The sequence below is a fragment of the Cervus elaphus genome, chromosome 15 (assembly GCF_910594005.1).
Source record: "Cervus elaphus chromosome 15, mCerEla1.1, whole genome shotgun sequence".
NCBI lineage: Eukaryota > Metazoa > Chordata > Mammalia > Artiodactyla > Cervidae > Cervus > Cervus elaphus.
The window spans coordinates 86,537,427-86,561,775 of record NC_057829.1 but is presented as its reverse complement, the minus strand read 5'-3'; the positions used below and the strand labels follow the sequence as shown (position 1 = coordinate 86,561,775).

Here is a 24,349-nt window from a genome sequence, read left to right as displayed (position 1 = left end):
TGAGCCACGAGGGAAGCCCGGAGCCCTTCTTAGGGTTCAGGAATCTGTGAATCAGGCAAGTCTCGGCCCCAAACGAAATTTTATCTATATCCCATTATTGTTCAAAGTTTCGTGAATTCTGTTTCCCCCAATTTTCCACTACAGTTGGCCACATATTAGAGTTGTTATTGTTGTTCAGTGACTAAGTCATGTCCAACTCTTTGGGACCCCATGGACCGCAGCACACCAGGCTCCCCTGTCCTTCACTGACTCCCGGAGCTTGCTCAAACTCAGGTCCATTGAATCGGTGATGCCATCCAACCAGCTCATCCTCTGCCTTCCCCTTCTCCTTTTGCCTTCAATCTTTCCCAGCATCAAGGTCTTTTCCAGTGAGTTGGCTCTTCATATCAGGTAACCAAAGAATTGGAGCGTTCGCATCAGTCCTTCCAATGGATATTCTGGGTTGATTTCCTTTTAGGATTGACTGGTTCGATCTTGCTGTCCAAAGGACTCTCAGGAGTCCTCCAGCACCACGGTTTGAAAGCATCAGTTCTTTGGTGCTCAGCTTTCTTTATGGTCCAGCTCTTACATACGTACATGCCTACTGGAGAAACTATAACTTTCTCTAGGTGGACCATTGTCGGCAGAGTGATATCTCTGCTTTTTAATACGCTGTCTAGGTTTGTCATATAGTTTTCCTCCCAAGGAACAAACTTAGGGGCTGAATTTTAAGTTCTCATTTCTTACATGAGATTGCATGACTGTTAACTCTTCACAGAGCTGCAGGTGATTTTCTTCTCCATAAACCAACAAAACCCACTGGAATCCTGAAACAGCTAGCATTTTCTACTTAAGTCTGGACTTTTAGAAAAATTCTCCTTTGGGTTACCAACTGTGTAGAAAAGTTATGTAATGCAACATACCAGACCGTTTTTATATCATTAGAATACAGAAACCTGCTTCTGTCTTTCCTATTGATAAAGAGACATTTTGCAGGTCCTAGAAAATCAGCGTGCCCTGGGAAATGGAGTTCGGTGGTGGTGAGGTATCTCAATCTGGCTGACTCGATTCTGTGATCTTTCAGCGTACAGTGTGTGGTTTCACGTTTTAACAAACGTAAGGCTATGATATGAGCTCACACCATCCTCCTGGTGTTTGGTGGCTAGTAAAGACAAGACAGAAATTCGTGGGAATGGAGTGGAGTTGGCGGTGGAGGGTTAGCTTTACCTGTCAACTGAAGAACTTTTAGTACTTTTCTTTGAAACTTTCCTTGTGCCTGTCCTCTTGAAAGTAGATGTCTTTGGGAAGATTGGAAACTGTAAATTCCTGACTCCTCTCCTGCCTGGTAGGAGGAAGGAGGCTCGGTCTTCTGGACGTGGATGGAGCCGGGTACAGACTTTGCGGGCTGCACAGGGGTTTGAGTTCAGGTAATACCCGTGGGCTGTCTGCTCAAGAGTCCGGGCTTCTGTGTAACCCAGCTCTGCTGACTGTCTACAAAGGATAAACAGAACACTAATTCCAGAAGGCCTCCTCGTTTTATGTGACTCCAGTGAGACGCCTGAAAGGGCCCCGGTTCGTGAAAAGCCCCAGGCCTGGTTCCTGCAGTGGCAGGGCAGGGGGCCAGCTCCTCCCGAGACCCTCCTCTGAGCTTGTGGACAGGAAACAGGCCGCCCAGCCCTGTGTCCTGAGTCAGAGGGACAAAGGCCAGGCCAGCCTGTCACCCAAGGGAATAGGACAGGGTCCTGAGGAGGCTTAGGGGGTACACTCAATCTGGATGGATCAGGCCAAGAGGCTTGGGAGGATGAGGTTTTGTCAACAGATGATTTGGGGCCTAGTTTAAGCCGTGTTATGTACCAAGATTTCCTGTTTTCCAAAACCCCTTGTTTTCACAGTGATGGATTATCGAAATATTTGCTATTCGACTGACCCCTGTTGTTTTCCAACCAAAAAGTAAAACTGGGGATTTTGTAAGAACCCCATTCCCTTTAAAGATGACTGCTCCTTCAGGAATATTTTGGCCTCTCTGGCTGATCAGCCAGCGGGTGAACAAAGACCTAATTGCCAGTCAGGGTCCTGGACTGATTTCTTAGCTCAGGGGCTGGCCTCTTGTTTAGCGGGGGGGCGGGGTTGGTCCAAGGACAATTGAAAGGGGCTTTTTGTTCCTCTGGGCTAAGTTAAGCCATGTGTCTCTCTCTTTCTAGGAGTGTAGGTCTGGCCAATCAGAGCCGCGTCAGTTCCACTCACTTCCTGCCGACCTTTCGACACCGACAGATGTTTTTTCTTACAAGTGTCATTAGGCCTCTCTACTCGCTGACCTCATCAAATTGTATTGGGCCTGTTTTCATAAGTTTTGTTGCTAAAATTTCATTTAACCCTTGCTGAGTTCCCCTCTGAGAATAAGAGCACTGCCTCCTGTTTCAGCAGGTCTCTCTTCTACCCCCAGACCTAGTCGGGGGGAGCTGAGCCCACCCTGGGTCCCATAGAGCTGGGTAGATCCACCCTGGCGAGCTACGGCTTCCACCTTGAGGTGTAATGTAGGGCCTTTTCCTGGCGTCCAGTGGTCAAGGCTTTGCCTTCCAATGCAGGGGGTGTGGTGGGTCCGATCCTCATCAGGGAGCTAAGATTCACTTGCCTCTTGGGGACAAAACATAAAACAGATGAACCTGTTTGCAGGGCAGGAGCAGAGACACAGATATAGCAACAGACTTGGGGACACAGTGAGGGAAGGAGAGGGTGGACGAATTGAGAGAGTAGCATTGAAACATACACGCTACCACATGTAGAATCAGATAGGCAGTGGAAATTTGCTGTATGCTTCAGGGAGCTCAAATCCAGGGCTTGTGACAACCTGGGTGGGTGGGATGGGGTGGGAAGTGGAAGGGGGTTTAAGAAGGGACATTGGAATGTATACCTGTGGCTGATTCATGTTGATGTATGGCGAAGTATTCATTTTAAAAAGAAGTATTGTAAAAAAGAAAATTTAGTAAAGACTTTATAAATGGTCCACATTTTAAAAAAAAAAAAAAAACCTTGAAAAAGAGAGGTATAATGAAGACTAATAACCCAAGATTGCACTGAAGGACCCAACCATCTCACTGTGAGGGAACGTTCTAGGATCTGCTGGCTTTGTATGTGGGTCTGGGTGTGATCACAGCTCATCAATCCCTGGGGGCACAGGGTGACCGGGAGGCAGGTCCCCAGTAGGTGCACCTCACCTATGGGACTCGGACAAGCCCTTCCCTGTGGTGGGGCTGGGAGGGATCAAGCTGGGGTCCCAGGCCCGTGGAAGTTTCTGGAACTGACACCCCTCCTCCGGGAGAACAGCCCACCACCATCTGACCGGAGGCCAGGTCTGTTCTGGAGGCTGGAAGGTGATGCTGCTGTTTCGGGTTTTACACAATAGCTTAGAGACCAGCAGATCCTGAGAAGGTGTTTCCAGCCGTCGTGGGGCCCCGGGTTGTGACTTTATCTGGAAGGATTTAGGCTTCCTCTGGGCTCACTATTCTGAAAGTGCCTGGGGTCGGGGTGGCACCTCTGCCCTTGACACCTGGGGTGTCGGGGACTTGCCTAAAGCCTCACCCAGAGGCCATGTGGTAACCAAAGTGGGTGATTGTGTGGGGCGTGTTCTGTGCTGCTAGACACCTTCAGTGTTGAATTCAGTGCTGCAGGGAGTTTTCGGGCTATCTGTGTGCTTGAGTTAACCCTCCCCAAGCGCTTGGAGCCGAGCCTGCAGCATACTAAATCCTCCCTGAGTGGTTGCTGTGGTTAAATCAACAGGTGTGGGTGCAAACTGTACTGTGGGAGGCCTTCCTCCCGCACGGTCCCACTCCCCCGAGGAGCCCTTCTGGGGGCTGGGTCCCTTCCGTCTGGACTTGGCTTACTGTGTTTACAGACCAGTTTTTCCCTTTTGCTGATCTGGCTCTTGGCTTCCTGCTATGGCTGCTCCCTCCCTCAGGGTCTGGGAGCTAGCTCTCCCACGGCAGGGAGTCATGTTAGATAGAGTTTAGGACTGGGGCAGTGGCTAACTGAAGCTGGGGTGACTGGGGAGTTGCAGGGGGTGAACAGAAATACGAGCTAGGGGCTGAGTCTCTCTCTGTGAGGGCCAAAGAATGTTCCAGAAATGCCATGGTTCCAAGAAATCACCAAGGACCATGTGAGCATACGTGGACGATTGTGTGTTACACTCCATGCCCCCTTTTTTTGCCCCTCGGGTTCCGGGCAGGCTTGCTGGTATCTTAAGCTCCCCTCTGCCCTTTCGCATGCGGGAAACTCAGAAACACTCTGCTGATTGCCTTTCATCTCACCTGCCTCCTTTTTGCTCTGCGCTTAAATAGCAGTTGCAGTTCAAGGACTTCTTCTAAGAATTAGAAAGCATGAGGGCCTGTTTATCCAGTGCATTCCCATGCAGAGGGGTGGCCTCCAAGGCTGCATTCTTAATGTGGGGCCCCGTCCTGGGGAGATCTTTTTAATGTCCCAGATTTATGGGTGCGTATGCGTCAGAGTGGAGACCCCACGGTGCTCAAGTTAACTCTGTGCACATTGAGCGCAGGCCTGGAATTGATGGACGCATCTGGGGTAAGTGAAAACACCGCGAGCCGCCCCGTTCTGCAGGCCTGTGGGCATCGCGGATGTGCACAGAACAGGGCTCGCCTAGGGTTTACATAGCCGGATATATCACAGACACCCCTCGTGTCAGCGTGGGCAGCCGGGGATTTACAGCAGCCGGCTGGCCTCTTGTTAGCATTCTCTGTCCTGTAGGTAATAGAAACTTGGCGCCTTTGTGGTACAGATGTATTACTGCTTTTGTCTTTGTGTTGAACGACCGTACTGGTGAGTTTGACAGATGTGGTTCCGTTCGGTTCAGTCGCTCAGTCGTGTCCGACTCTTTGCGACCCCAGGGACTGCAGCACGCCAGGCCTCCCTGTCCAACACCAACTCCCGGAGCTTTTTCCAAACTCGTGTCTGTCCATTGAGTCAGCGATGCCATCCCACCACAGAGTGTTGTATTAGTTGTCTATGGCTCTGCGACAGACTGCCTCAAAACTTACGAGTCTTAAAACAGCGAAACCTTACCTTGGCGTCTTCTCAGGTCAGGAATCCAACGCAGCTCAGCTGGGTGCCCTGACCGCGGTCTCATGCTAATTGCCAGCAGCGTGTCCACCCGAGTTACCACCTCATCTGCAGGCTCGACCAGGGGAGGCCTTTTGGGTGCTAGTTAGTGGGTTTTGGTTCCTCACTGGCCACCTTGGGTATTTGGGAAGCTCCATAAAGCAGCTCACAACTTGGCAGCTGGATTCCCAGGAGGGAGAGAAAGAAGTGGGGAGAGGGAGGGCAGGGGAGGGCAAGAGAAGATGCCCAAGATGGCAGGGTCTCAGCAATGCATCCCACCCACCTGCCCGTTGCTGTTATCAAGTCTGTTCTTTAGCAGCAGAGATTAGACAGGAGGTGGGGTCACTGGGGGCCATGCGTGTTTATTTTTCTGGTCTCCATGGCAAAGATGGAGTCTATCCCGAGCAGAGAAGGGGGAAGGTCATCAACCTCTTAAGAAGGGTCTGAAAATCCTCCACGGTCCCCTGACAGCTCACGCCCCTTCCTCACTGTTCCCTGGGCACCTCTATGCCAGCAGCAGGGGGCCGTGCAAAGCTGCCACGTCACTGGGGTTCTGGGTCCAGGCAGCCCCTGAGGGAGCGGGGTAGATCACACCGACCTGTCCCTGCCACCTTCTTCGGAGTCCCGGGCAGCAGCACGTCCTGTGCTGGCTCTTTGGCTCATCGTGTCGTTGGGCGTGAAGGGCGGCCCTGGCCAGCACCTGCCAATTGTGTGCTGGGGGGTGTGTGTTCATAGAGTCAGAAGTGACTTCCATTCAGAATTTCCCAGGAAGTTTGGGAGCGTGGAGATGTCCGAGCTGCCCTGATGGCGTGTTAATGGAGGCAATTGGAGCCTCAGTGTTCACCCTGAGCCTGGGAACCCTGGCTCCAAAGCAGAAGCAACATCTCGTCACTGTGTACAGAATGCAGATCCCTCACGGAACCTGGCTCCAGACTGTTACCACCCATACCCTGGTGTGCAAGACACAGCCGAGTCATCTGCTTGCTGGCACCTCGAGGGGCCATGCAGACCCTGGGCAGATTCCTGCCGTCTCGGAAACAAGGTCCGCCTGTGCGGGACCGAGGAGAAGGGACAGGGCAGTGGTGTGGGACACCCTTCCCCGCCCCTGGCACCCGGCTGGGCATGTCCACCTGCTGCTAATGCAGGGACACAGAGCCAGGGTGTTCAGAAGGGACTTTGGATTTGGGAAGCAGAACACAGTTGAAAGTGAAGTAAGGTTGGCACCGTTTGTGTGTCTCCCTTGGAAACACTGGTGTGTCTTGCAGGAGGCTGGTCTCAAGGGCTATGGGAGTTTGTGTTGGGCCCACAGCCCCTCGGGCCCCCAGCCAGACCCCGCTGCCTGGCAGAACAGCCCCTGGGGCACAGCCACGGGCATGTCATATCAGTTGTGCGTTCAAAGTCATGGCTGGACGTGGTTTGCCGTGGCAGTCTGCAGTGTGGCCAGGACCTGTAGAGGCTGCCTCTTCACTACAGCCAGGCTTCCCACCAAGCTGGTCCCGCACTTCCCTCAGCCCCAGACAGGTTTCAGGGGGCAGTCACCCCAATATCATCCCTAGGCGTGATTTGCTAGGGCTGCCATGACAGAGCACTACTGCAGGCCATTTAAACAGCAGAAACATATTGTCACACGGTTCTGGAGGCAGAGACCTGAGAGCAGGGTGTCAGGCGGGCTTCTTCTGAGGACTGCAGTGTTGTTCAGTCGCTAAATTGTGGCTGACTCTGTGACCCCATCAACTGCAGCGCACCAGGCTTCCCTGTCCATCACCATCTCCCTGAGCTTGCTCAAACTCATGTCCATTGAGTCGGTGATACCGCCCAACCATCTCATCTTCTCTTGTCCCCTTCTCCTCCTGCCCTCAATCTTTCCCAGCATCAGGGTCTTTTCCAGTCGAGTCGGCTCTTCGCATCAGGTGGCCAAGGTATTGGAGCTTCAGTTTCCACATCAGTCCTTGCAGTGAATATTCAGAGTACACCATATGGGCTGGGAAGGAGGCTCTATTCCATGTTTCTTTTCTTGGTTTGTAAATAGCCGTCCTCATCCTTTGCATCATGTGGTCTTCTCTTCATGTCTCTGTGTCCAAATTTCCCCTTTTAGAAGGATCCTCACTCACCTTGGGTTATTGTTGTTCAGTCACTGAGTAAGTCACACCTGACTCTTTACGACCCCCTGGACTGCAGCTCGCCAGGCTTCCCTGTCCTTCACCATCTCCCGAAGTTTGCTCAAGCTCTTGTCCGTTGAGTCGGTGGTGCCGTCCATCACCTTGGATTAGACGATGCCATCCTCTGATTAGGGCCTTAGTTTAACTTCACTACCTCTGTAAAGACTATCTCCGAATAAAAAGCCACTGAGGTATTAAGGCTTGGGACTTCAACATAAATGGTGATAAGTGCATAACTCAGTCCACGACAGGGTGGTATGGCTGTGGGCAGTTAGTAGGAACTGTGTTAAGCCTTTGGGGGTCCATATACTCAGCCCACAGCTGAGCAGTCTGGGCTTCTCAGGCAGGAGGCCCAGTGCTGCCAGGAGTGGGTACTCAGGAGCCTGCCTTCCCCCAGAAGATCATCTTGTCATCCCTATGGGTTGTCTGGTCTGGGGACATGAACGTGGTGTCCAGATGTCCAGCCCCTTGGAGGCTCCTTCCCCTGTCCTTGTAGAGCACCCGCGTACATTAGCCCAGCAGACTTTTAAATGGCCATCACCTTGTCAAGACTTCTTTGGTAGGATTTCATGTGAAATGAGGCTCCTTGGGTGTTAAGCACACTGTCAGCCGTAATTGTATAAACGGGCGCCTCTACTCAGTCGCCCATCCTTCCCCACCAGCCCATTTGAACCAGCCCAGCGTTCACCCTGTCTGCGAAGAACCCAACTGATCGTGACAAGGATTCACACCTAGAAAATTCCTGGGGAGGGGGGAACCTTGCGGCCACCTCCTCTCCCCATTCCCAGCAACCACTCAAATACCAAGTGACATTTTAGCCACAGCCCAGAAGATGCGGAGCTTCACACAGTGCAGAAATGGCATCGTTTACCCCCAAAGCCGTGGAAGCCAGCCAGGAGTCCGCAGAGTGAAAAAAATCCAAGAAGACTGGTTAACCTCAGGAATACCCTGAAATGAACAGCAAAACAAAAGCAGCTAGTTAGGGACTCCCTTCTTTTTTCTCAATTTGATAAGCAAAGATGGATTCATGTGACACACGAGTGTAACCTGCTCCCCCCCACCCCCAACCTCTTACTGCCTCTCCCCCTCTGTCGTGGATACGAACAAAGCTGGCCTCACCCCCACCCTTCCCATCCCCGGGGGCCGTTACACCCCCTCCTCCACCTTAAAACCGTGCGAAGCAAAATAAATAGCCCCAAGCTGTTTTATTTCATGTTGTTAAATAGCTACATAGAAGATAAAGATTTTCCCTTCTGTGACTCAGGTTGAAAAGATAAGGTCTGGGAAGAACCTTTCTATTGCAAAGACTCTCTGGGATTCGACATGTCTGATTCGCTGCTAACATTTCTAAAAAATGCTTGCTTCAGAACACGGTGTCGTGTGGGCTTCCCCGTGCCTCCCAGCTGCAGCCTGGTGCCTTTCCTTGTAGAGCAACCTGACGATGGGGTTTGGATATTTGTAAAGATCCAGACGCAGAGTATCTGTCATGATACAGGGTTCTTACTCTGATCCCAAGGCCTGAGTTGGCTTTCCTGCATGTCTGCCTTTGCGCAAGCAGCGCATCCTTTGCAATAAAGGATGGGCTGGCCCCAGGCACGTGGAGCGCTCCTGCCCTGGCCATACCCTTGAGTGATGACCTGGGATGGGGTGAGCTGAGCTGCGTGGGAGTTAAGCCCGGGTCCCCAGAAGCGCTCCTCCCAACCTGCGCGCCTTAGTCCAGGCTGCAGGCTTGCGGAGCAGGGCTGCTCAAAAGCCTTGCTTGCCTTTGGTTCTTGACTGGTGACCCTGTGATCTATCCGGCACCGAACTTGGGAAGGTGGGTCCTGACTCCTTCACTTTTGGAGAAAGCTCTGCTGTTTGTTTTTGAGATGATCTTTCCGGACACTTGGTTTCTGAACAGGGACAAAGAACGCCAGCCATCCATCTTTCACATGGATGATAACCTCATCTCTACTGGAGCAGCTTGAACCCCCATCTCTCCTGTGACCCTGACCTGGGCCTCACCTGTTGGCCTCTCTCAGCCTTTCCTCAGCCATGAGGTAGCTCACATGCCTCAGTTTTGTCCACCTTGAAGTGGGCTGTACAGATTACTCTCCTCCACGAGGTCAGCGAGAATCCCACTTAATGTGGCTTTGGAACAAGCTGGGGACTGGGTTGTGGTGTCAGAGGCAGGGCGAGAAGAAGGGCAGAGAGGCTTATGCGGGGGCTTCCTGGAGCCAACAGAATCCCCCAGGATCTGTGTGTAGTCCTTCCAAAGGTGTCACTTGCCAAGTCAGGCCAAGACTAAGCCGCGTTGTCCAGTGGCATCTGTTGCTATGGCAACATTGGCTTTGAAGGGGTGGTGAGAAAGGATGCTGGTCCTACAGAGGTGCAGGGGGTGGGTGGGGTGTGTGTCCCCCTGCTTCAGCACTGATGGACCACCCCAGCCTCTCCTTTGCTTCTCCAGCAGGAACCATCTGGGTGCCCTGCAGGTACAGAGAAGGGAGCTGCTTTCCTGCATCCGAATGTCAGCTTTTTTAGAACGTGGTGATCAGCCTGGCAAGTAGAAGTCCGCATCCATAAAGCTTGCCGCTTTCGGATTCAGGGGCCCAGAGCGAAGGCCCCCACCTCCCAGCTGGTGCCTCTAGCCAAAATCATTTCCTGAATAAGGTTGGAAAAATCCCCCTTTTTCCACCTTCCTTTCCAAATTACCATCTACTAAAAAAGTCACGTGTCCTGAAGTCATCCGTGTTTCACAACAAACGGATCCGGGGGTTGGGGACAGTGGAGCAGCCTCCAGCTAAGCGGGCGTGCGGGTGCCCCAGGAGCTGTGGTTTGTAATGGAAACCCTGGTGCCCTTTGCCCAGGCCCACCTCAGTCCTTGCCACTCGTTATGAATTAAGTCTCTGATTTGTCTTCATCGTTCACCACCGTGGCTCCTTCCTTGTTGACGTACTGCTGTCTTTACACGAGAAGCACGGATAGAATGGAAGGGCATGCTTCGGGGTGGTCCATGGCCTTCCTTGGATCAGGACCCCCAAGCCCAGGGCCTTGAGCACCGCCTCTCCAGCTCCCTCAGCCCTCAAAGGGAAACCTTGGCTACCAGCCCAGGGGAGAGCTTGGCGCGGGGTGGGGTGGTTGATCCTTACGCCGTTCCTGTCCCCTGGCTGGTCGTGTTTCCTAAAGGCTAACACCTGTTGCTCAAAGGGAGATTGGAGGCCTCTTCTGTCCCTTTTGCATCCTGAGATTGAGGGGACGTGCAGCGCGTCATCCTGAAGCCATCTCAGACTTTCCCTTTTGGAGGTGTCAGGTCTCACTTTCTCCAGATTCTCACAGAGTCCAAGTTAGGATTGAAAGGAGCCAGGATGAGTCCCAGCAAAGCAGCTCTGGCCTCTGCCGCCTCGGAAAGGCCCTGCAGGGTGTGCAGCGCCCTCTGCTGGCCGAAGGGCCCCACTGCTGGGCGCCCGGCCTCCTCTGGGTGGGCCTGCTCCAAGAAGGACCAGAACAGGAGGTCGGACCTCCTGGTGTTTCCATCGGCTTTGAGAATGCAGACCTCCTCCCCATGTACGTTGTTTCCAGACTGCACAGTGTCACGAACACGTGGACTGGGACCTCACAAGGGCAGCAAAGCAGTTGTGTCCCCGATGGAAGCTGGACGCAGCGAAGCCAGTCTAGGTTCTGGGGCCTCCCAGTGGCAAGAAATCAAGAAGCAGACGTTTGCAAAATCTCCCATCAAGCTTTTTAAACATTTAAGATCTCATCATTGCTATTTGATAACCAATGAATTGCTGTAAATGCAAGTGCAACTCATGTATGTTAGAATAAACCAAATACTCCGCAGAGTTGCCTTTCAAAGGTTAGATCTTCTTTACTCCCCACCTGGCACCTCCAGCTCCCTTCTATAGTCTGTTTTTAAAGTCTAGCACGAGTTTATCATATGACCTCCCATTAGCTGTCTCCAGGTGGCTCCTGCCTCGGCGGCCCCCCAGGCCCAAGCCCCAGTGGACGTCAGTTATCCATGCTTTTACTCCGCACTGGACCACAGCAAGTGAACATGGGCGCCCAGTTCCTTCATAGCCTGTAGGCATCACCTTCAGGCATTCTTCGGGGCACAGAGGGGCCACCCCAAAAGCTGCACCATGGCCAAGGTTCCTCTGCAGGCATTTCGTGAGACCTTTCCAAACTTTCCAACGTTCTAGCTTCTTCCTCTGTTCACTTTTACTCGCTCAGATATAAACTTGTTTCAATAATTTCTTGCATGTAATAAGTGAAAAAGGATCAGTCCTCCAGTCAGGATGGGGCTTCCTCTGTCCACGGAGAAATTGAGGGTGCTCATCCCTTCACCGTGCTCAGCTAGACTCTCAGCGATCAATCAAAACTGCCAAAGGAGGAAGGGGTCAGAAAGATGGAACGGGAATATTCACTTGTGTGTCTTATGATTTCCCCAGTCTCAATACAATGGAAATAAAAGGTGTCATTTGACTCTTCCCAATCTGGGTGAAAGTTTGCTTAATTGCCTTTACCCTTTCGGTTTCATTTTGTTTTTTAAAGAATTCTCTAGTATTAGAACGAATATGTTTATATTGAGCATATTTGTCCAGTCAGGTGCTTTAAAAATGTGTGAAAATTCTTAACAGAGAAATGTCTCATTTTCTTCACCAACACTTAATTTTCATCATGACACAAATAAAACAACCAATTAGGAAAATCATGAATTGTTTTTGCTCCAGTCCTCTGTTCTTGATGAAAGCTTTTTAGCAAGTGAAAATATTTAGAATTCTTGAGTTTTACGTTGAGCACCAGGAGATAATGTGTTCTAAATCTAAACCAGGCAAAAGGATGCATTCAGAAATTACTTGCTGGCCAAGGAGGTTGTCTCAGCGGAAGTGTGGTTTTCACATGGGCAGCCTCAGCCCTCACAGGACGCGCTGGCATTCCCCCTGCTAAAAGAGTCACTTTCTATGTTTCTCTGCTGTCACACACCTGACATAGATCATAGACTCTCTTTTTCTCCTTCAAAGCCCCAGAAAATGGTTTGGTGGAGTTTAGATGGTGGGGTGCGGGGTGGGGGATCATAGACCCACAATTCCTTAACCTCACATCCAGATTGTAAAAAGCTCTGAAAACTTAAATTCTTTGTAACCCATAACTTAAATTCTTTGTAACTCATTCGGTGGCAGATTTTGACCTGGCCTGAATTGTTGAGGGGATATTTTTGTATATTCTGTTAATCCAGTTGCATAAGCGTGTTCCTGTGTCCTAGCGTAGAAATGTTAGTGCCTGTTTTGGGGGTCTGTGATAACAAGGCAGAAGCACTGATTGCCTTTTTAAAATCCCATCTGGATTCTGAACCCTGCCTGGCCTCCGGTGTTGGAGAGGGTGGTGGCCCTCTGCTCACAGCTCTGGAGTCACCTGCAGTTCTCTCTGGGACACTGGTGTTGCGTCAGCCCCAGGCCTCAGCGGTGGGGCCCATGGATCAGATGGCGGGCATGTGACCAGGGTGTGACCTTGTCACCCTGGGTTTGGGCAGCCCTGCATTCCCTGGGGAAATACAAACCACCTAGCTCTTCCCTGGTGGCTGAGACCTTAAAGCAACCACCTGCAACGCAGGACACCCCAGTTCAATCCCTGAGTAGGGAAGATAACCCAGAGAAGAGCGTGGCAACCTGCTCCAGCCTTCTTGCCTGGAGAATCCCATGGACAGAGGAGCCCGGCAGGCTAGCCACAGTCCAAGGAGTTGCAGAGAGTCAGACACGAGTGAGCGACTAACACTAACTTGCCCAGTGTGGGAGACTCCAGGAATCAGATGAAGCCTCAGTGGGTATTGAAGGGTCTTTCTGGTTACTCCTGGGGTGGGGGGGCGGTGGAGAGTCAGTGTCCCTGAGGACTTTCATTGCTACTAGATGTTTGAACGATGCTTTCCCCTCTTTCCCTCAAAACCCAAATATGCCCCAAAGCTACTAAGTAATAATCAGGGAGCAGCAGTAGTTTTTGGACATGGATAAAACTGACTTCAATAAACTCATTTCCCACAACTGAACTTCCCCCAAAGCTGCTTTTTCTTTCTTAAAGTGCATTGTTTTGTTTTGTTTTTTTAACATGTATTTATTTATTACATTTTATTGGAGTCTAGTTAATTTGCAATGTTGTGTTAGTTTCCAGTATACAGCAAAGTGAATCAGTAGTCATATGTATACACATATCCACTCTTTTAGATTCTAGCCATAGGTTATTTTGTTGAATAAAGTGCAATTTTAGTCATTTTTGTTATTAACTGGGGTATTATGTCAACCATTTGACCAAAGGCTAAGCCAGTGTTTTTCCCACTGATTCCTCACTCCTGTCAGTTCAGTTTAGTTCAGTCTCTCAGTTGTGTCCGACTCTTGGGAACCCACGGACTGCAGCACCCCAGGCTTCCCTGTCCATCACCAACACCTGAAGCTTGCTCAAACTCATGTCCATCGAGTCGGTGATGCCATCCGACCATCTCGTCCTCTGTCGTCCCCTTCTCCTCCCACCTTCCATCTTTCCCAGCATCAGGGTCTTTTCCAGTGAGTCAGTTCTCACTCCTGTAGGAAGTTTCTTTTGTTCTATCTGGATTTTAACTGGTCCTTCAGGCATAGTTGACAAAACCCACATCAGCCTGTTATGAGGATTCTTGCATGCTAAGTTGCTTCAGTTGTGTCCAACTCTTTGTGATTCTATGGACTTTAGCCCCCCAGGCTCCTCTGTCCATGGAATTCTCCAGGCAAGAATACTGGAGTGGGTTGCTGTGCCTTTCTCCAAGGAATCTTCCCAACCCAGGGATCGAACCTGAGTCTCTTACTACTCCTGCATTGGCAGGCAGATTCTTTACCACTAGCACCACCTGGAAAGCCCCAAGGATTCTACCCAGCTTACCATCTACTGTTCATGTTTGTTTGGCTTCTAAAGATTTTGGAAGAGGATTTTTTTCAAGGTAACCTGAAGCCCTTGGCTTTATTTGGTACAATGTGAAGAAGCAGACTCACCTAGAGCCAGACATCCTGGAATATGAAGTCAAGTGGGCCTTAGAAAGCATCACTACAAACAAAGCTAGTGGATGTGATGGAATTCCAATTGAGCTATTTCAAATCCTGAAAGATGATGCTGTGAAAGTACTGCACTCAATATGCCAGCAAATTTGGAAAACTCAGCAGTGGCCACAGAACTGGAAAAGGTCAGTTTTCATTCCAATCCCAAAGAATGCTCAAACTGCCACACAATTGCACTCATCTCACATGCTAGCAAAATAATGCTCAAAATTCTCCAAGCCAGGCTTCAGCAATACGTGAATCGAGAACTTCCAGATGTTCAAGCTGGTTTTAGAAAAGGCAGAGGAACCAGAGATCAAATTGCCAATATCCGCTGAATCATCGAAAAAGCAAGAGAGTTCCAGAAAAACATCTATTTCTGCTTTATTGACTGCGCCAAAGCCTTCGACTGTGTGGATCACAATAAACTGTGGAAAATTCTGCAGGAGATGGGAATACCAGACCACCTGACCTGCCTCTTGAGAAGCCTGTATGTATGCAGGTGAGGAAGCAACAGTTAGAACTGGACATGGAACAACAGACTGGTTCCAAATAGGAAAAGGAGTACATCAAGGCTGTATATTGTCACCCTGCTTATTTAACTTATATGCAGGGTACATCATGAGAAACGCTGGGCTGGAAGAAGCACAAGCTGGAATTAAGATTGCCAGGAGAAATATCAATAACCTCAGATATGCAGATGATACCACCCTTATGGCAGAAAGTGAAGAGGAACTAAAAAGCCTCTTGATGAAAGTGAAAGAGGAGAGTGAAAAAGTTGGCTTAAAGCTCAACATTCAGAAAACTAATATCATGGCATCTGGTCCCATCACCTCATGGGAAATAGATGGGGAGACAGTAGAAACAGGGTCAGACTTTATTTTGGGGGCTCCAAAATCACTGCTGATGGTGACTGCAGCCATGAAATTAAAAGACACTTACTCCTTGGAAGGAAAGTTATGACCAACCTAGATAGCACATTAAAAAGCAGAGACATTACTTTGCCAACAAAGGTCCGTCTGGTCAGGGCTTTGGTTTTTCCAGTGGTCATGTGTGGATGTAAGAGTTGGACTGTGAAGAAAGCTGAGCGTTGAAAAATTGATGCTTTTGAACTGTGGTGTTGGAGAAGACTCTTGAGAGTCCCTTGGACTGCAAGGAGATCCAACCAGTCCATCCTGAAGGAGATCAGTCCTGGGTGTTCATTGGAAGGACTGATGCTGAAGCTCAAACTCCAATACTTTGGCCACCTCATTCGAAGAGTTGACTCATTGGAAAAGACCCTGATGCTGGGAGGGATTGGGGGCAGGAGGAGAAGGGGACGACAGAGGATGAGATGGCTGGATGGCATCACCGAGTTAATGGACATGAGTTTGAGTAAACTCCGGGAGTTTGTGATGGACAGGGAGGCCTGGCGTGCTGCGATTCACGGGGTCGCAAAGAGTCGGACACGACTGAGCGACTGAACTGAACTGAAGAAGCAGAGGGTTTTTTGGTCATTGGTGTTGCCTTTACCTGGATGGTGCCGACTTGCTGGTCATGCACAAGTTGGTGAGATGACCCTGTTGCCACTTCAGGGGACCCTTGTTGGCCACGATAAAGGAGACCCAAGGAGTGGTGTCATTCCTTTAGGGATCCCAGGCTCAGAAAGGCAAGAGACCTCATGAACCAATGCTGCTGGGGCCGCAGGCGTCTCTTCTGCTTGGATCAGGGCAAGCTCTCAGACTATTTTTGGCTGCGCTTGGTTGTTGTTGCTGCATTGGGCTTTTCAGAGAGTTGCAGAGAGTAGAAGCTACTCTCTAGTTGCAGGGCAAGGGCTTCTCATTGCGGTGACTTCTCTTGTTGCAGAGCACAGGCTGTGGTGTATGGGCTTCAGTAGTTCCAGCACGCAGGCTCAGTTGTGGCTTGCTGGCTCTAGGGCACATGGCTGGCTCTAGTTGCAACACAGGGGCTCATTACTTACGGCTTTCGGACCCTCGAGTGTGCAAACTTCAGTAGTTGTGGCACGTGGGCTTAGTTGCCCCTGGGCATGTGGAATCTTTCAGGACCAGGCATCATACCTGCATTGGCAGATGGGTTCTTATCCACAGCGCTGCCACCAGGGAAGTCCGGCCTCTCAGACTTCAAATCCCTGCCACCCACCCCTGCAGATCTGTTCAGGTTGCAGATTTAACAGTGGAATGCATTCTGCAGACTCCAGGGGTTCACAAATTGTAAAATTTGGTCTCTCTTTATTAGTGTAATGTTTACGTAGATTTCCTTAAAAGAATTGAAGGCTGCCATCACCTTTAACTGGTTTTAGAGGACTTTTCATTTTCAGAGACATCATTGAAGATAAATTCCTTCCTCTGCCTGTTCTTTAAGAAGACTTGAAACTGGAAGAAAGAAACTGAGGGGGTCTTAGAAACTTATTTGAGATGTTGAGAATGCCAATTAGTGATGGCTAGGTTTTGGTCGTTATGGTGGTTCGGTCCTGACCAGCAGGGCTGCTTGTGGTCATTTAGTTAATCCGCCCAGATTTTAGTCCCGGAGGGGTGAGTGGGGAACCTTTTCTTTTCCTGGGTCTCAATTTTGGGTGTTTCGCATTTGTGTGTAAAGGGATGCCTTCCTTACTTTTCTCCCTTTTGCTAACTCAGGTTTGTCTTGACAAATCTCCCGTGCCTGTAGCTTCCTTCTAGAATCTCCATGTAGCTTTCTTTCCTTATTTAGTCAATGTATTTTTTTATATTTGGGGGGGTGGGGGTGTGCGCTATGCAGACTGTGGAATCATAGTTCCCTGGCCAGGTATCGAACCCCAGCCCTTGGCAGTGAGAGTATAGGGAGTCCTAACCTGTGGATCTCCAGGGAATTCCCCCAAGTAGCTTTCTCATGCAAGCATCTTTCAGCTTCCCGATCACACCCCTCATCTCAAGCTAAGAGACTTTAGGCAGATCTTTTCCCGTTGGGGTGGGGGAAGAGGCAGTGTTTTTTTCTTGTAAGGCTTGTGAGCAGTGTGCCCCTCCTACTTGTGAAAAGACCTGAATTTCCTCTTGACCTTTCTTAAGTTTCGCTGGGATTTATCTCCAGCTCGCCAGGAGGCGGGTGATCCAGTGTGACCGCGGCCCTTGTCCAAGTAGGCCTCTCTCTCGCCAGAGGAAGTCGCGAGCCGTTCTTAGAGGCCTGCCCTTGGGCTCCAGATGTTTTCCTCCGTGTTCTCGTCTGATCCTCACAGCTTCTTTGCAACACTCATCCCTGTTGTGCAAGCATGGAGCTGGCTCGTTCACAGTCATTTTGCAAGTGGGTTCTAGAACTCTCTTTCCACCCACACCACCATGGTTTGAAGGTTTATCATTTCAAAGTGGGCAACGTAATACATCCTCCTTTTGGTTTTTCTTCCCTATGTGGACCTTTTATCTATTGGTAGTTAAATATTGATCAAATGGTGTCAATTGGTGATAGTACTAATAACCTCAGTGGCCCAGAGTTTGTGATGTATGTGTGGAGACCGCAGACTGGCGTACGGTAAAGGCAGAGGTTGGCTTGCAGGGGACACCAGCTGGGGACCACTGCTTACAGCCCAGTTCTGAGCAGGGCCTGTCCCTGTCATTAGGAAGAGGGTCGTGCTCATTAAGTCCGCATAAATAGCTCACTCCTTCAGAGGGTGAAGGGGGAAAATGTCACATTGCATACAACCTTGCTTCAAAAGAAATACTGGGGAGAGGGGAGTCCTGGGGGGCGGGGGTAGAGGCTCCCGGAAGCAGTGGTCACTGCCATGGTGTCCCGCCTCCTCCTGGTGGCCCCACGACTGAATTCTCTATCAGCAGGGCCAGTCTGGGTCATGAGAGGTACCAGACCTGGAGGGAACCCCATGCAAGAGCTGGTCTGAGTACCCCCACCCCACCCTCCCCCCCTAGCAAGATGCAGAAGTCAGTTGCCTCTTTTTTTTTTTAATAATAATACTAGGACGCACACAATTTGTGTAAGCTGATGCCTGATCTTTCCTTTGATTGCATAATCGAGATTCTACTTATCAATTTTTCAGGAAGCCATCTAATTATACAAATTAAAATTCAAAGGAAAGCAAAAAGAATGATTATGCCTCACTCGGGGAATTGGAGGAGGAGGAGGAGGGTGTGAAACCCGTCTTGCCTGGGATGATAATGCTGTCATTTCTCATCTCCACGGCACTTCACAAATATTAACTAATTAATTCTCCCACCCCTGGATGTCACGGCTAACTTGGGGTGTGTCTCCGGAGCTGAGGGAGGAAGGGCCATCTCTTGATCAGACCCCAGGACCCAAGCAGATGAAAATTGCCAGCTGGCCTCTCTCAGGCACAGACCCTTGCTCCAGAGTTCCGGCTCCCTCGTCTGTCTGTCTCAAGTTGGCCAGTAAGGAACCACCTTCCCCACTTTGCATAATTACCTTTCACAAAGCCCAGCAAAAGTGAAGACACTTTTTTGAATTCATGGTATGAGGGATCTTAATTCCCTGACCAGGGATCAAACCTGCGCCCCCTGCATTGGAGGCACGGAGTCTTAACCACTGGACCACCAGGGGAGTCCCGAGGATTTTAGAAATCTGTCTTCTCCATCTCCGTTTACCCAGGTGTTTCCAGCAATGCCCTGGCTTACTTCAGGACCACCTTCATCTCCTTGCCTGTCCAACAGGGTCATCCTAGGTTGGGAAAGGATTTAGTATCTCTTGGATGTTGCCTTAATTATTTATGTGATTAGAAGTTGTGCTTTTTTTTTTTCCCCCTTGTGCTTTTTTGTTTCCTTGTGCTTTTTTTTTTAAATCACATAATTATTGCCATAAATCTTTGGGGTGCCTTTTCAGCCTCATTGCTGAGAAAGTAGCCATTAACTTCCAGGAAGTCACCTACCTTTTCATAGTCAGACCTGCATTTTCTGACCTTTGATAAAGTAACTCCCAGCATTCTGCATAATTGATGACCACCCATAAAAATGCTCATTATTAACCCTGGAGCCTGGTGTTTGTCTCCTGCCCCCTCCTCATTTGCTGGATAACTGGGGGGTGGGGGGTGTGTGTTACAGCTGGTGGTGTTGTGTGTGTGTGTGTGTTGCAGTTGGTGGTGGTATTAGGATAACCACAGCAATGAATCAGAAGCTCTAGGGCTTTGGAGGTTACAGATGATGATTTATGGCCTCAACTGGCAGGTTGGCTGAGCAGGGGATGAAGGTCAGGGCCTCCCCAAACAGGCAGCCCTGACTCTTCTCCACAAACTGGGCAGTGGGGTGCCTCGGGAGCAGCTCAAATGCTGCTGCTGCTAAGTCGCTTCAGTCGTGTCTGACTCTGTGCGACCCCATAGACAGCAGCCCACCAGGCTCCCCTGTCCCTGGGATTCTCCAGGCAAGAACACTGGAGTGGGTTGCCATTTCCTTCTCCAATGCATGAAAGTGAAAAGTGAAAGTGAAGTTGCCCAGGCATGTCCAACTCTCCATGACCCCATGGACTGCAGCCTACCAGGCTCCTCCATCCATGGGATTCTCCAGACAAGAGTACTGGAGTGGGCTGCCATTGCCTCCTCCGAGTGGCCCAAATAACCCAACCCAAATGGGAGACCCCTCCTCCTCTGCCTCACCTGCTTGAAACACCACGGGAGTGGGACAGCCACAGGCTGCGGACCCCAGTGGCGGCCCCCCTGGAAGCCAGCAAGACTTCGGAAGGTGGAATTGGGCAAGCCTTGGTTAGGTGGGGCATCCATTCCTGCCCCTTCCTTGGGCAGTGGGGGAAGGGTTGAAAGGGGCTGAGCGGTGGCCAAAGGGCAGTTTTGGAAACCGCCTGGGGGGTGGCGGTGGGAGAGCAGCCCCAGCTGGGTGCCTGCGTCTCTCCAGACGCGGGGGTGGGCTCCCAGGCAGTCCTGCTGCTCTCTGCCTCTGTCCCTTTGCAGCTTCAGAGGTTGCAGAGCAGCGCCACTGCCTGTCACTCGGTTTCTGGCACTGGAGGACGAAGTCGCCGGTCCCAGGCTGGTCAGTGATTTGGCGCTGGCCATCAATAGCAAGAGCCACAGATGGTGCCGCTGACCGCTTTCAGGAACCGATGACCTTTTGTCCACCCGCTTCTCATGGAGGCAGGAGACTGTCCAGGGACAGCAAACCCTGTCTCCAGCCTTGGAGGAGAACAAGTCCCCCAGGGCAGGTCCCCTTGTCACAAGTGGCAGCCAAGCCTGAATGACCGGTTGTCCTTGCCCCCAGGGTGTCCAGAGAGTAAGGCTTCTTTTCTCCTCGTTTCAGGGCGCGTAGTGGCGTAATGCCCGCAGACTCCTGCGAGGGCCCCTAAGTTCTTAGAGGACCGCTTTGCCTTTTGAATCAGAGAGGTGCAAAGTTCGATAAAGAATGGCCCTTGTGGATAAGCACAAAGTCAAGCGACAGCGATTGGACAGAATTTGCGAAGGTAAGAGCCAGCGTGGTTGGCGGTTTTTAAACAGATGTGCAGACTGGCCCTGGAATCCTGGACCCGGTCTCCCAGCCAGGCTGTTGTCCCATCCCCACCGGCAGTCCGAGGCGCCTCTGTCTGCAGTGACCTTGGCCTGCCCTTCGAGTAGGCTGAAGGGGGCTCAAGGGCAGGGGTGGTGCTAGGAGGGCAGCTGGTGGGGGGTCTGTGGTCCCAAAATCATTTTGCATATGAAAGACAACCTACTTCCTGAAATTTCTGGACTTTTCTCCACTTGAAATGGAAACAGTTGCCTCCACAAATACCCAGAGCCCAGCGTAGCCCCTCATGATACGTTCATGTCCCTGGTTATCTTTGAAAATGTTCTGGAAGTTGTTCTGGTCATGAAAGGAAAGTGAACAGAATTCAAATCTTATGGAAACAAGGGACAGACCTCTCAAATGTGGGTTAAGGACCATCCTCTCCTTGAGGAAGTGGTAAGTCTAGGGAGTAGGCCTGGGCTGTGTGTGAAGTGTCCCTTGCCAGCTGCTTCCACACTGCCGGGCTGGGTGGTTTGGCTTGGTGTGGTCACTGGTGACTTCGGTGCAGGGTTTCTCTCAGGGGCCATGGAGGGGAGCCCCTGGGCAGGGTGGGCTCAGCAGCCCCCAAACGTGCTAGCGCACTAGTTGGCCAGCCGACTCGGGCCCAGGAATATGCCTCCCACAGCTGTCTGCGTGGAATTGCCTGTAGATGTGGCTCAAGCTGGTGGTGTGGAGGCCTTAGACGTCGTGTTCTGCTCTGGGACTCTCTGCCCCGCAATGGCTCCCACCTGAAAGAACTGAAAAGCACCCGCTGTCCCCCACACCCCTGGGTATAAAGAGGTTTGGGGATTTAGGGATATTTTTAAATATAATTTTTCAAACCTACAGAAAGATGGATCCAGTACGATGGACACTGATAATGCCCTTCAACTATATTCACCAGTCAGTAGCATTCATTATCACTTGCTTCCTTATATACCGAGGTATATAGATAGAGATGCGTGTGTGTGTGTGTAAGAGAGAGAATGAATGAATGAATGGAGGATGGATGGGTGGACTGTTCCAGAACTATCTGAGAGACAGTTGCAGATGCTCCAGTTTATTCTTAAGTACCTTTGGCGGCAGGTATGATAGTCTCCTTTCCTACATAAACACACCACCACCATCACCCCCAGGGAACTGGAGCTCATTGCACCCTTATCTGACCTAGATGGTGTGGTCGTGTCTCCCCCACACATCTGTTTTAGCTGGTTTGTTTGCCTCTGTGCAGAAATCAATGAATGGACATACGTGGCGTTTAGTTGTCACATCTCTTTGGTCTTCTTAGTTGAAAATAATTCCCTGGCCTTTCGACTTTCAGAAACCTTGACATCATTCCAGAACCCAAGCCAGTAGGTTTGTACAACGTCTCACCGTCTAGGTTCACCTGGTTGTTTGGGGGATTTTAAAGTTTTACTTCGGTCCTTCGTTTTTGGTACCGAGTCCCCATTCCAGAAAGCCCCGGTGGATCAGCTTTCTAAGGTTGGTTATCAGGAATGTCTGCGGGCTGATTGCACCCCCTGAGCCCCAGTGTTCATCTCGAGATACCACATGGGAGAGCAGAATGGGATCGAAGCGCCAGTGGCCTTTCCTCTCCGTGTGCAGGGCAGCGGTGGCAGCAAAAAAACCATTGAAGTTTCTTTCAAACCCTCTTTCTCAGTCATAGTCCACCAGTCCCCAAGCTGTTTTTTTTTTTTTTTTAATAACAAATTCCAGCATCTCCTTTATTCATGAACAGTGTTCCTGAGACAGTTCAGTTCAGTCTTTCAGTCCGACTCTTTGCGACCCCTTGGACTGCCGCACGCCAGGAGACAGTTGCAATGGTTTGTTTTAATTTTTCACTATCCATTGTCAAGGTAGATGCTTGACGTGAAGCTACCCAGGTGTAATTTATAATCCATGATCCCTCACATTCATGTGGTGTCCCATGAAGTATCCGAGCTGTTTCAAGATGCTTCATTGGTGCTCCTTGCATTTACAAGCTGTTGCAGTGCCTTTAAAGGTCAGGGACTGGGGGTCCCCGTTTCCCAGGTGCTGCTGGCGTGGTACAGGGCAGTCGGTGAGCAGCTTGGGCACCCAGGTCGTCTACTGTTCTGCATTTGGCCTTGCCCTCCAGTCAGCCCTGGGGATTCTGAACTTTCTTCCTCCTGACATCTCCATCCCTGGCTTTGGATTCTCACCAGGCTCTGTTCTGGAAACCTAAACTAACCGTTCGAATGTTCTCCTTGGAAGTCCAGCAAATGATTCTCTCCTTCCCACTGCCCCTCCCTACCCCCGAGGACTTCCAGTATCTCTCATTGTTTTATGATTTAAAGCGTGAAGCTGCCCTGCTCTGCGCTCACTCGTAGGAACGTTGTTTTCTTACTGGGTGTCTGGGAACACACATTCCTTCCAATTCTTCCCTCCAACCTGCTGCCAACCCCAAGCCAGACAAGCCTTCAGATGGCCCCAAGGGTCCCTCCCAGCCCTCCACCTTCCGCAGTGAGCCCCTTTTCTCCAGCCGAGCCCGACTGGGGGGGAATCACCTCTGCAAACGTACTTCTCCCACATTCTGTCTCTTCCTCCCAGAGCCCAGCCCGTTTCTCCCTGAAACCTTTCACACCGGACCTTGGGGTCTCTTCCTCCTGAGCCGCAGTCCCTTTGGGACCTCGCTGTCGACCCTCATGCGCCCAGAATCTGCACCTGTGCGCCTCAAAGGGGATGTTCCTGCTCGAGATTGAGCCAAGTACAGAGCACGGCTTTGCGTCTCACCACCCAGAGTCTCGGGTTCAGTTCAGTTCAGTCGCTCAGTCGTGTCCTACTCTTGGCGACCCCACGGACTGCAGCATGCCACGCCTCCCCGTCCATCACCAACTCAGACTCATGTCCATTGAGTCGGTGATGCCATCCAACCATCTCATCCTCTGTCGTCCCCTTCTCCTCCTGTCTTGGGGGCTCCATCAAAATCCATTAGAGAATAATGGTCTTTCAAGCTGACTTAAAAGCCAGGTTTTCTTTCTTTTTTTTTTTTCCAGAAAGCTATTCTTCTGTTTTGATATTTGTCATTTATTCTCTGCTCTTCCTCGACGCCTGCTCTCAAATACTCCTGGAGTGCTGTTGTGTACGCGTTGTGTGGAGCAGGGTCTGTGAACAGATCGACCAGATTGCAGTCTCCTCCTCTTGGTGTATGGTATAGGTCTGGATTTTCCTTTCTGGCTTAATTGACACATTGCGTTTGTGAATTGCACCATTCAGAGTGTTTTGGGACCTAATGGCATCGTGGCAGAACTAGTTTGATTTGCCCCAGGTATTTGTTGGCCAGAGAAGAGAGCTTGCCGTCCCTTATTATGGCAGAAGTAACCCAGAAGAGCATTTTCTGGGGCCCTGGGTCTATAGAACTGTAATATACCACAATGGCCTTGCTGATGACTTTTTGTTAGAACATCTTATTGTGGGTTATGGTACAATAAATCACTAAACACCATCCTTTCCTGTGGCTGTTGAAAATGTAATTTGGGGAAAAGTAGATATTTCATTTTACTTCATTTTGTTTGAATGTCTTATACATGTGGAAAAATGGTCCTGAGGATTATATCAGCTGAACTAAGTCGCCTTCATAACATAATTCAGGAGAAGACTT

At 50.5% G+C, this 24,349-nt stretch overlaps 1 protein-coding gene across 4 annotated transcripts in view; it reads left to right on the top strand.

The window, feature by feature from the left end:
* Positions 1–24,349, top strand: part of CTBP2 (C-terminal binding protein 2) — a 170,818-nt gene that overhangs the window by 101,546 nt on the left and 44,923 nt on the right. For all 4 annotated transcript variants that reach the window (XM_043926095.1, XM_043926093.1, XM_043926094.1 and 1 more), the window contains exon 3: positions 20,512–20,671. In XM_043926095.1, the coding sequence (XP_043782030.1) occupies positions 20,614–20,671 (58 nt within the window). In that variant the 5' untranslated portion in view covers positions 20,512–20,613. The remainder of the gene's footprint in view (positions 1–20,511; positions 20,672–24,349) is intronic.